Below are 15,314 nucleotides of genomic sequence, written 5' to 3'. Positions count from 1 at the left end.
CTCTCTCCTTCCAGGTGTGCAGGTTTGTAAGGCTCAGAATTTCTATGCTTCATCAATGCTAAGTGTTCTGGGAGAATGATGATTTAAGGGCCTGTCGTATCTCTTGTACAGCTTTAAACCTGAGTTTATGAAAAGAGAGCTTGGCACATCTGCTTCTTAATATTTGCAGATGATACTTAGCTGGCAGGACTCACTAACACTCTAGAAGATAGGCTCAAGATCCAGATGCATCTTGACAGACTAGAACACTGGGCCGTATCTAACAAAATGAAATTCAGAGTAGAGAAAAGTAAAGTCCTACACTTTGGCAAGAAAAACCAAAAGGACACATATAGACTGGGTGAAACCAGGCTCAATAGCAGTAACTCTGAGAGGGATCTTAGAGTCTTAGTGGACAACCAGCTAAATAGGAGCCAGCCGTGTGCAGCAGCAGCCAAAAAAGCTAATGCAATCCTAAGTTGTATTAACAGAAGGATACAATAGAGATCAAGGGAGGTACTAATACCACTCTATAAAGCCTTAGTAAGACTACATCTAGAGTACTGCATCCAGTTTTGGTCACCACATTATAAAAATATGTTCAGACTCTAGAAAAAGTACAGAGAAGAGCAACCAGGATGATTAGGGAACTGGAGACTAAGGCATATGAAGAACAGTTACAGGAACTGGGCTTGGCTAGTCTAGGGAAGAGAAGGACCAGGGGAGACAGGATAGCAGTCTTCCAATCTTTGAGGGGCTGCCCCAGAGAGGAGGAAGGGGGTCAAGCTATTTTCCAAGGCACCCAAAGGCCAGACAAGGAATAATGGATGGAAACTGAACAAGGAGAGATTCAACCTGGAAATAAGGAGAAATTTTCTGACAGTGAGAACAATCAACCCATGGAACAGAAGTTGCCTTCAGAAGTTGTGGGAGCTTCATCACTGGAGGCTTTCAAGAAGAGATTGGAATGTCATTTGTCAGAAATGATATAGGGTCTCCTGCTTGGGGGGGCGGGGTTGGACTGGATGACCTACAAGTCCCTTCCAACTCTGTTAACCTGTAGTCTGTATCAGTATTTGAAACTCCTATCTTTCTTGGAATGATGTTGACCTTCCACAGATCAAAAGAGGGTGGAAAAGGAGACATGGCTTTATAGAAGAATCTTTGAGGTTTAGACAAAATTGATGTTTCTCTCAGATCATCAGTGAACTGGTAGTGTCAAGATGGCAGAACCTGTCTCTTCTGTGCACAGTCCAAAAGCTCACTCGTGCCTTTTTTTTTTTTGCTGTGCAGTGGTCATTCCTGGTTGCCCCTCGGACAGCGTGGTCTTCCCTGGGAACAGACACTGCTATTGGCTCGGAGCGGAGAAAGCAGAATGGCTGGAGGCCCAGAGGCTTTGCCAAGAGCACGGCAGTGGAAGTCTGGCCTTTGTCAGCAGCCCCGAAATCCAGAGCTTCTTGGTCTCCAGTGTCACCAGGTAAGTTAGTAAAAACAGGCTCTGTCTATTTCAGGGGTCTCCACCCTTGGCCCCTTTAAGACTTGTGGATTTCAACTCCCAGAATTCCTCAGCCAGCACGGATGGCTGGAGAATTCTGGGAGTTGGAAGTCCACAAGTCTTAAAAGTTGCTAGGGTTAAGAAATGCCGCAGTTGCTTGAAATAACATGACCATTGGTTGGTAAGGCATATAGTTTGGTTTTGTATGGTATCCTTTGGTATGCCTGAGCAGGGGTTGGACTAGAAGACCTCCAAGGTCCCTTCCAACTCTGTTAATTCTGTTATTCTTGGTTAAAGGATGATACTGGAATTCAAGTATTTTTGCTGATGGATGTATAGGGGAGAGAACGTGTTAAAATGGGAATATTCCGATCTTCTGGTGCTAGTTCCTTATCTAACTTCCTCCTCATTTTGCTGGGACCAAGCAGGTTGGAGACAAACAACAAGGCGGGGCGACATTTGTGTGAAGAATTGGCAAGGATGGGTGAAGCTACCCCTCTTCTCCTATGAATACTCCATAGATGTTTCTTCTAAGCCAATGTTCATGTGAGAGATCAGTCAGTCTATCATTAAGCATGGTCCACACCCCACAACTTAGTACTTGCAGAGGATGTTCCAAAATAGGTGGAGGAGGCATGAAAGAAAATAAAGTTAAATTTATTTAGGCCCTTTTTTACTTGGGTATCTGAATACAGTGATTAGTCTCCGGTCACGTATATAATTTTTTTCTCCTTTAGAGCAGGGGTCTCCAACCTTGGCAACTTTAAGCCTGGAGGACTTCAACTCCCAGAATTCCCCAGCCAGCTGGCTGGGGAATTCTGGGAGTTGAAGTCCTCCAGGCTTAAAGTAGCCAAGGTTGGAGACCCCTGCTTTAGAGACATTATAGTGAAGAATTAAATTATTAAGATTATTAAATGCACACATTTTGGGAGGTTCCTGTGGACCAGAACAAGACTTTTGTGGTACATATGGCCATAGGGCCTTGGAGTTCAGATCTCTGGATTGTTTGGAGGGCACAATCATATAATCATCCCCTGGAAGGGATCTTGGAGGTCTTCTAGTCCACCCCCCCTCCCCCCGGCCAAGGCTGGAGACTTTATTCCATCCTAGACAAATGGCTGTCCGACCTTTTCTTGAAAAGTCGTCCCTTTGACTTCCTCTTTGCTGTTTCCTGTTTGCTCGCTGGCTGCAGAACCACCCCTAATCCTTGGGAATGTTGTGGTACCCTCTTCCCAGCATCCATTTTGTTTTTGGGGTCATCCTGTGAGGTAAACACGGCGGAGTGTGGCTCTCAGCTCAATTCAGTGAGGGGAGATGAATGAGGGAAACGTGGGGAAGCAACACCAGGGAAATCTGTTTCCCATTAGCCTGTGTGACTGCCAAGGACCCCACCACACACACACACACACACACACAGAGTCACACATTGTGGTCGCTTGATGGCTCCCTGATCTACCTACATTTTCTTTTCTTGAAGCAACTGCTGGGGGTGGGAGGGAGCTGGGTTGGGCAAAGAATCTTCCCCTCTTTGGGGTCTGATGCCAGGGGGGCAGTGGTGGGTGGGCCTGGCAGTGCTGATTTTCTGCAGTGAGATCACGGCTGGATGAGAAGCAGGAAGACCTCGGGGCCTCTTTGGGGATGGCAGCAAGCAAGATGGCCAATCTCTGGGTCAGCAACGCCGGTAGCGAAGGAGCATAACCTCATGATTGCTTAACGTTTGGGCATAATTTTATCACTTAAGAAAAAAAGAAGAGACGCGGGGAGGAGGAGAACTGTGCCGGATTGCCCGAGCAAGTTATTTTTGTCTATTTTTGTCGTGGCTTTCTTGCTGTGAAAGCTGTTTCTCTGAGATGACTTCATTACTGTGGCTGGCAAAGCATATCCGTGGTGGAGAAACCATTGATTATCTTTGGAAGTCAAGCCCCGCCATCCTGTTTGCACATGACTTAAATGGGCCGAGTAGAGGGCGGGAATCTGGCAAGGTGTGAATTTGGAACTGCTTTTTAATTTAAAAAAAAAACAGAGGAGAAGAAGTAGAGCTTTTCAGGCTGTTTGGCTGCATGGCCCTGCTCCTCCAGCACACTTAATTCAAGTCAGTTATGAATCCCAAACAGCCCATTTTCTCCATAAAAAGCTATGATAACAGATAACAGATAAGCAGAGTTGGAAGGGACCTTGTAGGTTATCTAGTCAAGCAGGAGACCCCACACCATTTCTGACAGATGGCAGTTCAGTCTCTTCTTGAAAGTCTCAAGTGATGAAGCTCCCACAACTTCCAAAGGCAACTTCTGTTCCCTCGGTTGATTGCTCTCACTGTCTGAAAATTCCTCCTTATTTCCAGGTTGAATCTCTCCTTGATCAGTTTCCATCCATTGTTCCTTGTCTGGCCTTTGGGTGCTTTGGAAAATAGGTTGACCCCCTCCTCCTCTCTGGGGCAGCCCCTCAAATATTGGAAGACAGGCTCTCCTGTCTCCCCTGGTCCTTCTCTTTACTAGACTAGCCAGGCCCAGTTCCTGCAACCGTCCATCGTATGTTTTAGCCTCCAGTCCCCTCATCATCCTGGTTGCTCTTCTCTGCACTCTTTCTAGAGCCTCAACATCTTTTTTATAGTGTGGTGACCAAAACTGGATGCAGAATTCCAGGTGTGGTCTTACTAAGCCTTACTAAGCTTTATAGAGTGGTATTAGTACCTCCCTTGATCTCGATTGTATCCCTCTGTTAATGCAACTTAGGATTTTGGCTGCTGCTGCACACGGCTGGCTCCTATTTAGCTGGTTGTCCACTAAGACTCCAAGATCCCTCTCACAGTGACTGCTATTGAGCCTGGTTTCACCCAGTCTATACGTGTCCTTTTGGTTTCTCTTGCCTAAGTGTAGGACTTTACCTTTCTCTACATTGAATGTACTAAATCCCGGCAGGAAAGACACAGAGCAAAAGGGACAATGACACAAAGTGTGCACCGGTGTCTGATTGGGCAGGAAATGTCTACTTTGGTTAAGGGGTGGAGTGTAGAGGGGGAGTATTTTTGTACGTTTCGGGGGAGGCTGCTGGTTTCAGGGGAGAGGAAAACAGAATGAAGCCCACTCTTGTGATGGGTGAGTCAGAAGGGGGCTCGAAGGGCGGGGGGAGGTTAGGGGTAGGGTTAGGTTTTGCAAGAGGGTCCCCAACATGGTGCCCAGCAGCCTGCCAGGTTGGGCTGCCCTGGTGTTTTGAGAGGCTACTTTGAGAACATTGTGCAACAGCCCTTTAGCAGAGGGCCTGAGTGTCATTCTTCAAGGATCCCAGAGAGGGATAAATGTCTTCATATGGAGAGGAACATTATTTCAACCAGATGTGCTCAGAGTGCTTGAGAAAATGCTGGGCTTTGAAGTCTGGTTTCCCAGGGAGGGGCTGTTCTTCCTCTCCCTCCAAACAGCAAGTTCTTGCATCTGTAAGTTGGGAAGGAGATATGCAGAGTGGGGGTGACATCTTCATGACGGTGGGCAGGGCTGAGCTGGTGGTTTCCAGGCCTTTCCACCTCTCCCTTCTGCCCCCTGATGATTGGGGGCTTGGGTGGCTTAGTTCTTTTAAAGCCCCTCCCCCTAAGTCTTACACTTAGGCAAGAAAAACACAAAGGACACATATAGAACTGGGTGAAACCAGGCTTAGTAACTGTGAGGGGGATCTTGGAGTCTTAGTGCACAACCAGCTAAATATGAGCCAGCAGTGTGCAGCAGCAGCCAAAAAAGCCAATGCAATCCTAAGTTGCATTAACAGAGGGATACAATCAAGATCAAGGGAGGTACTAATACCACTCTATAAAGCCCTAGTAAGGCCACATCTAGAGTACCGCATCCAGTTTTGGTCATAAAAAATAGGTTGAGAAAGAGTGCAGAGAAGAGCAACCAAGATAATTAGGGGACTGGGGGCTAAAACATATGGTTACAGGAACTGGGCATGGCTGGTCAAGGGAAGAGAAGGATCAGGAGAGACAGGAGAGCAGCCTTCCAATATTTGAGGGGCTGCCCCAGAGAGGAGGAGGGGGTCAAGCTATTTTCCAAGGCACCCGAAGGCCAGAGAAGGAATAATGGATGGGAACTGATGAAGGAGAGATTCAACCTGTAAATAAGGAGAAACTTTCTGACAGTGAGAACAATCAACCGAACAGAAGTTGCCTTTGGAAGTTGTGGGAGCTTCATCACTACAGGCTTTCAATAAGAAACTGCCATCTGTCAGAAATGGTGTAGGATCTCCTGCTTGGGCGGTGGGTTGGTCTAGATGAACTATGAGGTGCCCTCCAACTCTGTTAATCTGTCTGTCTTACTTGATAGTTTGCAATAAGCGTTGTCAGAGGAAAGAATATCACTGTCGCCCAGAAAGGACCTGTGGCCAGGTGCCAGGCTGGTTTCCCTGGGAAAGGAATTCCAAGCATGGGGTGCCATTGTCAAGGAAAGGTGGCCTTTGGGCAGCGGAGATGTTGGAGGGCTTGGAAGAGGGTGCCTGGGGATGCTTGCAAAGCCCAAACAGGATCACGGGGAAGAGAGACCAAAAAAAAAAGACAAAACTGAATGCAGGTGTGGCTATTTGACAATGGGCCAGGTTGAGCCCAGAGGGGTCCAGTGCCCAGTGTAAGCTGCAACTCTGCTGGGAATTAATTAAAATTCCTGGGAAGGCACCTCCCATCCACCCCCCGCCATCCCTCCCTGCAGCCTGCTTTGGACGTTGCCAGGACACACAGAACCTCCTGCTTAGGCAGGCTGCTTCAAACAAAAGCTTCCTTGCAAGGAAGGAGGGACAAGTTGGTACATTTATTGGGAGTTTCCCCAAAAGTTGGGGCTGGACACTGAGTAGCAATATCAATAGAACTATATACTGCCCCATAGCATTTTATAGCCCTCTTTGAGCAGTTCACAGAGTCAGCACCTTGCTTCCAGCAATCTGGATCCTCATTTTATTGACCTGAGAAGGATGGAAGGCTGAGACAGCCTCAAGCCAGTCAGGATCGAACTCCAGATTGTGGGCAGAGTTTGCCTGCAATGCTGCATTCCTGCCTCTGCGCCACCACAGTGAAGCCAGGAGGGACAGTTGGCCTAAAGCTGCAGGATCCCAATAGACCTAAACCTTTGATGTGGTCTCCTGGAGTTGTTACAGAAGTTGTAATTTTCAGTGGATTGACTGGGAAATGGTTAGTCAGATGTGTGAACCCAACCATTGTCAAGAACCAGGGTGGGGTCATGGGGAAGGTGCTGGATTAGAAGCTGGGAGATCAGGTTCTTCTTGCTGGTCACCCAGTTTACCTTACTGGGTCATTGTGGGAGAGAAATTCTATGCATGCCGCCTAGAACTCCTGTACAAGAAGGCAGAGATAAGTCAAATAAATGAATGATCCACAAAAACGATCTGCTTTAATTAAAGCATTTGTCTTGGCTCAAGGACCCCTACAATCCTTGACTCAATCCTTCTCTTAACTATCTCAGGACGTTTCTTACAGCTCTGCGTTTTTTCATGTGATCAACGGTGGGATTCAGCTTTTTTTACCACTGGTTCTGTGGGTGTGGATTGGTGGGCGTGTTTTGTGCGCACATGCACACCAAACGCTCACTTTGCGTGCTCACAGGGGGTTTGATACTGACCTTCTCCTGTTTGCTCACAGATTATCCTCAGAGCTACCGGTTCAGCCGAACCAGGCCAAACCGGTAGAATACCACCCCTGATTTTGATCCTGTAGTTCAGGAGTGTCCAAACTTGGCAACTTTTAAGACTTGACAGCAGAGCTGGCTGGGGAATTTTGGGAGTTGAAGTCCAGAAGTCTTAAAAGTTGCCAAGTTTGGACACACATACACACACACCCTGTTGTAGCCCTAGCTGCCTTCTTGCCTTTTTTGACCCTGCCTCCCTGCGAGCACCCCTGAACCAACCCAAGCCTTTGCTTCTCTTTGTGCTGCATACGCTCAACCTGCATACTTTCAGACACCGGTTACGTGTGTCAACTCGTAAAGCATTCCTATGCCTGTTTTAGAGTTGCCATAAACAAGGGTGGTGGTGGGGGAGAAATCTGGAGGAGCAGTGCGGCAGTTTAAAAACAGAAGTACATTCCACACTTATCTTAGAAAGATTGTAGTTAAGCTACCGAATCTTCTGCCCGTGAAAATCCTTCATTGGAGATTGTGATTAATGACACTCCCAGGGGGGAGGGGAAAAACAAGATCACAGGTGACTGTAAATTATGTATTCCAGAGTTGGCTTCATTTAGGTTAATGCCTGACATGTTGCTCCTAATAAATATTTTGGATTCTTTTGAAGCTTGGTTCGAGGCTCATGATTTAATTAGGGCAATTAATTAGGGCAACCCTGACAACCTGTTTCATTCTGAGAAAGGGACGGTCACTTCCTCCTCCTGGAGAAGTCCAGCTGCTTCCATTTCCTGGCAGAGGTTCCTGAAGGCTCTTCTGGAACAGACGGTCAGCCAGGCTGTCCCAGGCAGGTCATGTCATGCTGATGTCTCTCTGATCCATCCTGGGCTTTCTCTCCCCAAAGGAGCCTGGATGTCTGGATCGGGTTTAACGACGTGGCCAGCCCCAGCCCTTTGCCGCAAGGCGAGGAGGGCTTTGATGTACAGAGCTGCCAGAACTGGCTTCCGGGTGAGCCCCATCCCTCCAATGCTGACCACTGTGTCCGGATGAGTCCTGCCGGGCAGTGCAACACCGATCTGTGTACGGCCAAGCACAGCTACGTGTGCGAGCACAAGCCACAAGGTGGGTTTTATTCCGGGGTCCTTGGGCACCACTGAGCTGCACAGCATCTTGTCTCCAAAGAGCTAAGCCAGGAGCGAGGGTCTCTACCAGGGGGCCCCACACTTGGCAATTTTAAGACTTGTGGACTTCTATTCCCAGAATTCTCCAGCCAGCTGTGCTCTGGTCTATAACAGTTCACCCTAGCCACTTGCCAAGGCCAACTCGCTGCAGGACAAGTGTTACAATAATACTAAAGAAATGGTGGAATAGAATAATTAAAGAAAGGATGCAAAAGGAAGGACAGAATGAAATGTGAATGGCAAAAATTAAAATAATTTTTATTTATTTTAAATAATTAAATAGAATTGTTAAATTGTTCCCACAGTGAGTTGGCCGTAGTGAGTTGACACTGCAGCAAGTTGGCTGTGGCAAGTTGTCTCATTCCCCAGGGGCGATGCACCAGCCTTCCTGGCTCAGTGGGATCCTAGGAGAAATCCAGGGCTTTGGCGTGTCCTTTCATGCCCTCTGACTCTGCAGGCTTCCCTAGAGAGAAACTCCCTTGCCTTTAGAGTAGGGAGGAGCGAGTTTCTCCTGGTTGGGGCTGTTTTGGCCCTCTGGACATGGCCAGGGACACCACGAGATGAGTTCCACCAAGTCTTGGACTGTGGGGAGGTTAAAGGTTTCAAAGGACGAAATGATGCATGTATATTTCATTCCCCGTGGAAAATTGTTCCTAGTGGTTTGAGGGCGATGAAATGGGTGCCGAAAGCCTCTGCTAGCATTAAGCATCCATTTCGTCCGTTTATTCCAGGCTCCTCCAAACTTGGCAACTTTTAAGACTGGTGGAGTTCAGCTCCCAGAATTCCACGTGGTTGAAGTTCCAGGGAAAGCAGCCTAAAGAGCCCTGGTTTTTATTCCAACCCCATCCATTAAAGAGACCCACAAATGACATTAGCCTTGCCCAAGTGATAAAAAGGACACAGGCTGCCTCATAGATTGACCGTATGCCTGACATAAGAGAAAGCGGAGCAGGTTTGATCTCTTTCGTGGCTGGGACAGAAGGTGGGTGGGTGGCATTATGTAATGAAACAAAAAAAAAGAAAAAAAAATATGGTAGAAAATGAGGGAGGGGGGAAAACCAACGAGCCAATTGTTTGAAGCAAGATACTCTTTCTGATGAAAGCCTGTGTCCCTTTTACGCTGCTGCTTCCCCAAGCACCTATGTGAAAGTTTTATTTGGAGCAGAGAAGAAAACCCAAAACAAAGCAAAATTCTCAGATTTCAGGATTTGGGGAGACCTCTATTTAGAACAGAGGCCCCCAAACTTGGCAACTTTAAGACTTGTGGACTTCAACTCCCAGAATTCCTCAGCCAGCATGTCTTACTCTCTTGTGATCCCTTCCTCTGCAACCTCTCCACTTCGGTGGGTAAGCAACAGACACAGCTGGCTGGGGAATTCTGGGAGTTATTATAATAATAATAATACTTTATTTGCAGTCACAGACCAAAACACGAATTAGGGGAGTTGAAGTTCGCAAGTTGCCAAGTTTGGGGACTCCTGATTTAGAGCGTCGCTTTCCGATAAGAAGAAAGAGACTTCACGTTGCTCCCCTTCACCCTGTTTTTCCCCTTTGCTCCTTCCAGGAGAGATTCTTCTAAATGCTGACCGCTTTCAACTGGGATCTCTTGCGTTCGACACCTACGTGGCCACCAGAAGCCTGACTGAAAAAGAAGAGACTTTTGCCCCATCAGGGCCAGTCGAGGTGAGGATCTCTCATAGCCTCCTTTTTGGCCGAGATCGCTCACGAGAAATCTCATTGAAATCTTGGCCCTTCTGTTTTCCAGACTCTGGTCTTTCCCAGCTTGGCATTTCAACAGGAGGGCTTTTTAGTAGCCTTGGAACTGGTGACCCAGAAGCTACAGCAGCCGGCCCATATCCGGTTTCAAGTACACCGTCCAGCCCACCCAAAAGGTGAGAGAACGTTAGGTTGATAGGATGGTGACTCTCATGTCATTGGCCAACTGTTCTTAAGTAAAGGTAAAGGTTCCCCTCCTCGCACCTACGTGCTAGTCGTTTCCGGCTCTAGGGGGCGGTGCTCATTTCCATTACAAAGCCGAAGAAGAGCCAGTGCTGTCTGAAGACGTCTCCGTGGTCATGCGGCCAGCAGGACTAAACGCCGAAGCTGCACAGAACGCTGCTCCCTTCCCACCAAAGGAGTCCCTATTTTTCTACTTGCATTTTTACATGTTTTTGAACTGCTAGGTTGGCAGAAGCTGGGACAAGGAACGGGAGCTCACTCTGTTATGTGGCGTTAGGGATTCGAACCCCCGAACTGCCGACCTTCCTGATCAACAAGCTTAGCCACTCAGCTACCACGTTCCCTTAAGTAACTGTTCTTACTTTCAACTAAAGCTTATTTGTCCTAAGGCCTAGGAGATCTTACCCTGCCCTCTGGAGCCATGGAAAACAGCCTTTTGTCCTTATGTCGCTCTCCTCTGGGTATATGAAGATTCCTCTCGCTCTCCTTATCCTGCCGAATCCTTTAGGGGCACCTGTTGCGAATGTTCCTGGTGCCAGGCGCTCAGCTTGAGCACCCCCTCCAGTGGCATTAAATCTTGATGTAGCTGCTCTTCTGGGGACCATATCAGACCACAGGCTCTTGGCATCAGCCTTTGACCGTGTGATGCAGCTGCTAAGAAGGCAAATGCTATTGTGAGGTGCATTAATAGGGGCAGGAAGTCCAAATCGTGGGGAAGTCATGGTTCCATCTTTTGGGGCACCATGATCAGTTTAGGGACACCGCAGTTCAGAAAGAACAGGGACAAACTGGAGTGAGTTCCAAGGGAGAGTGAAGACAGTAAAGCAGTGATCCCCAATCTTTTTGGCCTTGCGGCCCGGTACCGGCATCAGCTGGGCGCCGCGATGTGCCGGCATCAACTGGGCGCCGCCATCTTAAAGTTGCCAAGGTTGGACACCCCTGCTTTAGGGGCACCTGTTGCTAATGTTCCTGGTGCCAGGCACTCCAGCTTGAGCACCCCTCTCCAGTGGCATTAAATCTTGATGTAGCTGCTCTTCTGGGGACCATCTCACCAGAAGCGCTGGCGCCGCCATCTTTTTTGATGAAAAAGTGCTTCCGGTGAGCTTTCTACCGGAAAAGCTCACCGGAAGCACTTTATAAAAAGATGGCAGGAAGTCCAAATCGTGGGAAGTCATGGTTCCATCTTTTGGGGCACCATGATCAGTTTAGGGCACCGCAGTTCAGAAAGAACAGGGACAAACTGGAGTGAGTTCCAAGGGAGAGTGAAGACAGTAAAGGACCTGGAATCCCAGCCACATGAGGAAGGGCCAGAGGACTTAGCCTACTGAAAGGTTGACTGGGACAAGTAGGGTAGGAGTCTCAAATACCTGAAGAATTAGAAGTGGGAGTGGACTTGTTTTCTGTTGGTCCTGAGGGCTCCAAGGAAAGATACAAGATCTATGAACTGTCAGGTGGTGGAACCGGGGACCAGTGAAGTGGTGATGAGCTTCTTGGAGGGCTTCAGAGGTCCGAGGGTCACCTAAAGGTACCTACCTGTGATTCTGTGACCGAGAAGTGCTTGTTATCTATTCTACCTTTTTTCCCACTTTCCTTGCTGTTCTTCCTTTTTGGATTGTTGATTTGTTTTTCAGTTGCAATCATTTTATACGGTATTCATCAGCATAAACTATTGAAAGTCTGGGTGAATTTTTCAGGCAATATAACTGCAGTTGAGAAAGAATGATCAACATGCAAAAGTCCCACTTTGAACGTGGCATGCAAACTATCTAAAAACCCTCTCCGTTACTATTCATCTTTCTTGCAAACTCATTTTCATAAGGAGAAAGAGAGAGGCTGAAAATAAACAGAAAGCAGGTTGACTCCACTTGCAGGGTGTTTCCGGAGAGAAAGACGTTGTAGGAGAGAGCGGAATGACTGTTTCTAGCTTAGAATGGCTGAGTCTAAGAACATTTCTGTAAAATACCGAGATAGCAAAGTAAGACCCAGGGCGCTAACGGCATTTTAAATTATCATTAAACCAGGCAGATGGAAGCTGTCGTGTGTTTAACATCAGTAACGTATGAAATTTGATTTCACGCTGAGATGGGGAACTCTGTTAACTTAAGAAAAACGTGAGAGACGGATTAGAAAATTAAAGTGAAGTGTTTGGGGCGGGGGAAGAAAACCTGCTGGGGAAACTGGTGAGTCCTCTTTTGCTTCCGCCTCTCCTCTGAACTCACTCCAGAGGGATTCCAGGGGAAATTGAGGTGGCTTCTGAGGGCCCTTCCAGCGCCATGATTCTCTGGAGCATTCCTTCACGGCGATTTATACAGGGAGTCCTCGACTTACGACCACAATTGAGCCCAACATTTCTGTTGTTAAGTGAGACATTTCTTAAGTGAGGTTTGCCCCATTTTTACGACTTTTCTTGCCACGGTTGTTCAATGAATCCATAGCCATGGGTTGTCCTCGCTTTGTCGGCTATACCAGGGGAGAGGTTGTTTTTTCTGTGGTGGGACCAGTCTATCACCGGAAAAAAACACTTAACCTCTCCCCTGGTATAGTCAACAAATCAAGGAAGAGCCCATGGCGTAGAGCCGTGTTGGCGAACCTATGCCACACGTGCCAGAAGTGGCACACAGAGCCATTTCTCCCGGCATGCGAGAAGTTGCCCGGAAGAGCCCTGCTGTGCATACGTGCGCGCCGCCACTCGACAGTTGATTGTTGGGTATCTGGCGCGCATGCGCAGAGGACAGAGGGGGTGTGCAGGGACGCACTGCATGCGAGGGGATTGCATGCGCATGCACAGATGCATGGCGTGCGAGGAGGGAGTCATGCAGGCATGCGCAAAGATGCACGGTGCATGAGGGGGGAATTGAGTGCATGTGCTGATGGGTGGCGCACGAGGAGGGGTCACACGCGCATGCGCAGGGGGTGTGGTGGGGGCAGCATGCATTGCCTTCTGGGTGCTGGCACATGAGCGCGCGCAAGCGAGCATACGTGCAATTATCGGCACTGGAGCCCCAAAAGGTTAGCCACCACTGGCTTAGAGGTTAATACATCTACCTAATATGTAAGTAGCCCAGGTTTGAATCCCAGAAGGGTTTGGCTAGCTGATAAGAGCTCAATAGCTTGAAATAGATATATACTAGTCTCCCTTTATTTCTTTATTGGTAAAACATAAGTGTAACACTTTCTCCTAGGAGTTTTTAGGGGCCGGGATTAAGCAGGGGTGGGATTCTACCAGTTTGTACCTATTCACTAGAACCGGTTGTTAACATTCTAAGCAGTTCGGAGAACCGGTTGTTAGAAGAAATTACTGGGCTAATCCTGTAAGGAAGGCAGGAAGGAAACATTATGGGGTTGCTTACAGAAACTGCCTCCCCGTTAACCCTTATTATATTCTTGGCAGGACTAGACTTCCTGTCTCTGGAACTTCTCTGGAGTTTTTTTCCCACTCCTTTGCTGGTACTTTGCTTGTGTGGAGTGACCCTTCAAAGTTACAATGGCACTGAAAAAAGTGACTTATGACCGTTTTTCACACTTACGACTCTTGCAGCATCCCCACAGTCATGAGAGGCTAGGTGAGGAGATGCATGCCTCGATGTGAGTGATATTGAATTGGCCACGCCCAGCCAATAACATGACCACCAAGCCATGTCCACCCAGTCACATGACCACCAAGCCATGCCCACCACCTAAGCCACGCCCACAGAACCGGTTGTTAAAAATTTGAATCCCACCCCTGAGATTAAGCGTGTCTTTCCCTCCACTCTGGAAGAAGCTCGTACAAAAACCAGTGTGTCTTTTGTTCTTCCTTTCCTTCAGGATGCAACGAGGTCACGAACGTGACTGACCTCTTCCTTGTTTCCCAAGAGAATGAGAACTGGACACCAATGGACTGTCCGGTTGGCTTCCAGTGGTGCCACTCGGCCAACTCATGCCAACCACTAGGGAGCTGCTGCCACCAAGAGCCATGTGCCAACTCAACAACTCAGGCAGCTGCTGGTGTTCCTCCCCCCTGCCAAAATAAATCCTGGAGCCTGGAGCTGAAGACGTCACATTTTATGCTGCCACTGGGCCCCTCCATGCGGTACCTTGTAAGTGGGGAGTTCTTGGCAGAATTGATGTGTGATCAAGGTCTGTTTTGTAGATAACTGAGCTACGTGAAGCCAGTCTGGAACTGAGATAAAAAGCCAGTAGAATTGTCCAACGCAGGGACAAAGACTGAGGTTATTCAGAAACAGCATGATATGTGCTTTACATTCCTGAAATTTTTCATTGCTGATTAGTTGTTAAGATTATTCAGAATCCCTAAGAATAGCCTGGATAAAACTCAGGATGCATATATTACGCTCAGTTTGTCATCTTGGCTTCAAAGGACAGAAGAGAGCATTGGAAGGGCCCTGTGACCAAAAGCCACTTCGGCTCAGCAGCAACCAAGCAGTAGCCCTTGAGTAAGATGTGAATGCAACACTCCAGCCCCTAATGCCACCCCCTTTTCTACCCTTGATATGGAAAGAATGATGCCTTTGATGTTGTCCTTCAGCATTGCCATCGTAATTAGGGGCCCCCTGTACCCAAACATCCGTGATGGCATCTAAACCCACTTCTGAAATAATTATCCGATCTAAAGTTGCATTTTGGTCACTGGATTCCGGAGTTTAAATGGAGTGGAGCGGTGGCCTGGAGTTGGAGCTCTTTGCTTCACAATCAGGAGGCTGTGAGTTTGATCCTAGGTAGAGGCAGGTATTTCTCTCTTTGGGCACACTGCGAATATATCTGCTGAAAGAAATACGCTGCACTGGTGACAGGGAGGGCATCCGGCCATTAAAACACTCTGCTAGCTCCGTTCCGTTGCCCAGACTCCACCCCGCAAGGGATTATGGGGTTGTTAAGATGATTCCAGAGTTTAAATATGGGCTTTTAACTGCCCCAAACCTTCCATCGGTTTCATTGGGTGGCACCATTTGGTGTTATAGGAGAGGAAGAAATGTCCTTGCTTAACAGCCCAACCACGGGGACCACCTTAAGTGTAGCCGTGGTTGAGTGGGAAATCACCAGTCAGTTTCACACTTTCGGCTTCAATTGGGCTCCTAACCATTCTCC

At 47.9% G+C, this 15,314-nt stretch overlaps 1 protein-coding gene across 1 annotated transcript in view; it reads left to right on the top strand.

The window, feature by feature from the left end:
• PKD1 (polycystin 1, transient receptor potential channel interacting) overlaps positions 1–15,314 on the top strand; it is a 196,672-nt gene that overhangs the window by 73,919 nt on the left and 107,439 nt on the right. The window contains 5 exon segments of the mRNA XM_087973113.1: positions 1,273–1,456; positions 7,991–8,208; positions 9,835–9,950; positions 10,033–10,159; positions 14,034–14,305. Coding sequence (XP_087829239.1) covers positions 1,273–1,456; positions 7,991–8,208; positions 9,835–9,950; positions 10,033–10,159; positions 14,034–14,305 — 917 coding nt within the window.

The sequence above is a fragment of the Notechis scutatus genome, chromosome 12, assembly GCF_049901735.1.
Source record: "Notechis scutatus isolate UNSWTSFEM ecotype Mainland chromosome 12, rNotScu1.2, whole genome shotgun sequence".
NCBI classification, from domain to species: domain Eukaryota; kingdom Metazoa; phylum Chordata; class Lepidosauria; order Squamata; family Elapidae; genus Notechis; species Notechis scutatus.
Note: the sequence above shows the minus strand (reverse complement) of the source record. Positions and strands in the feature narration are given on the sequence as shown.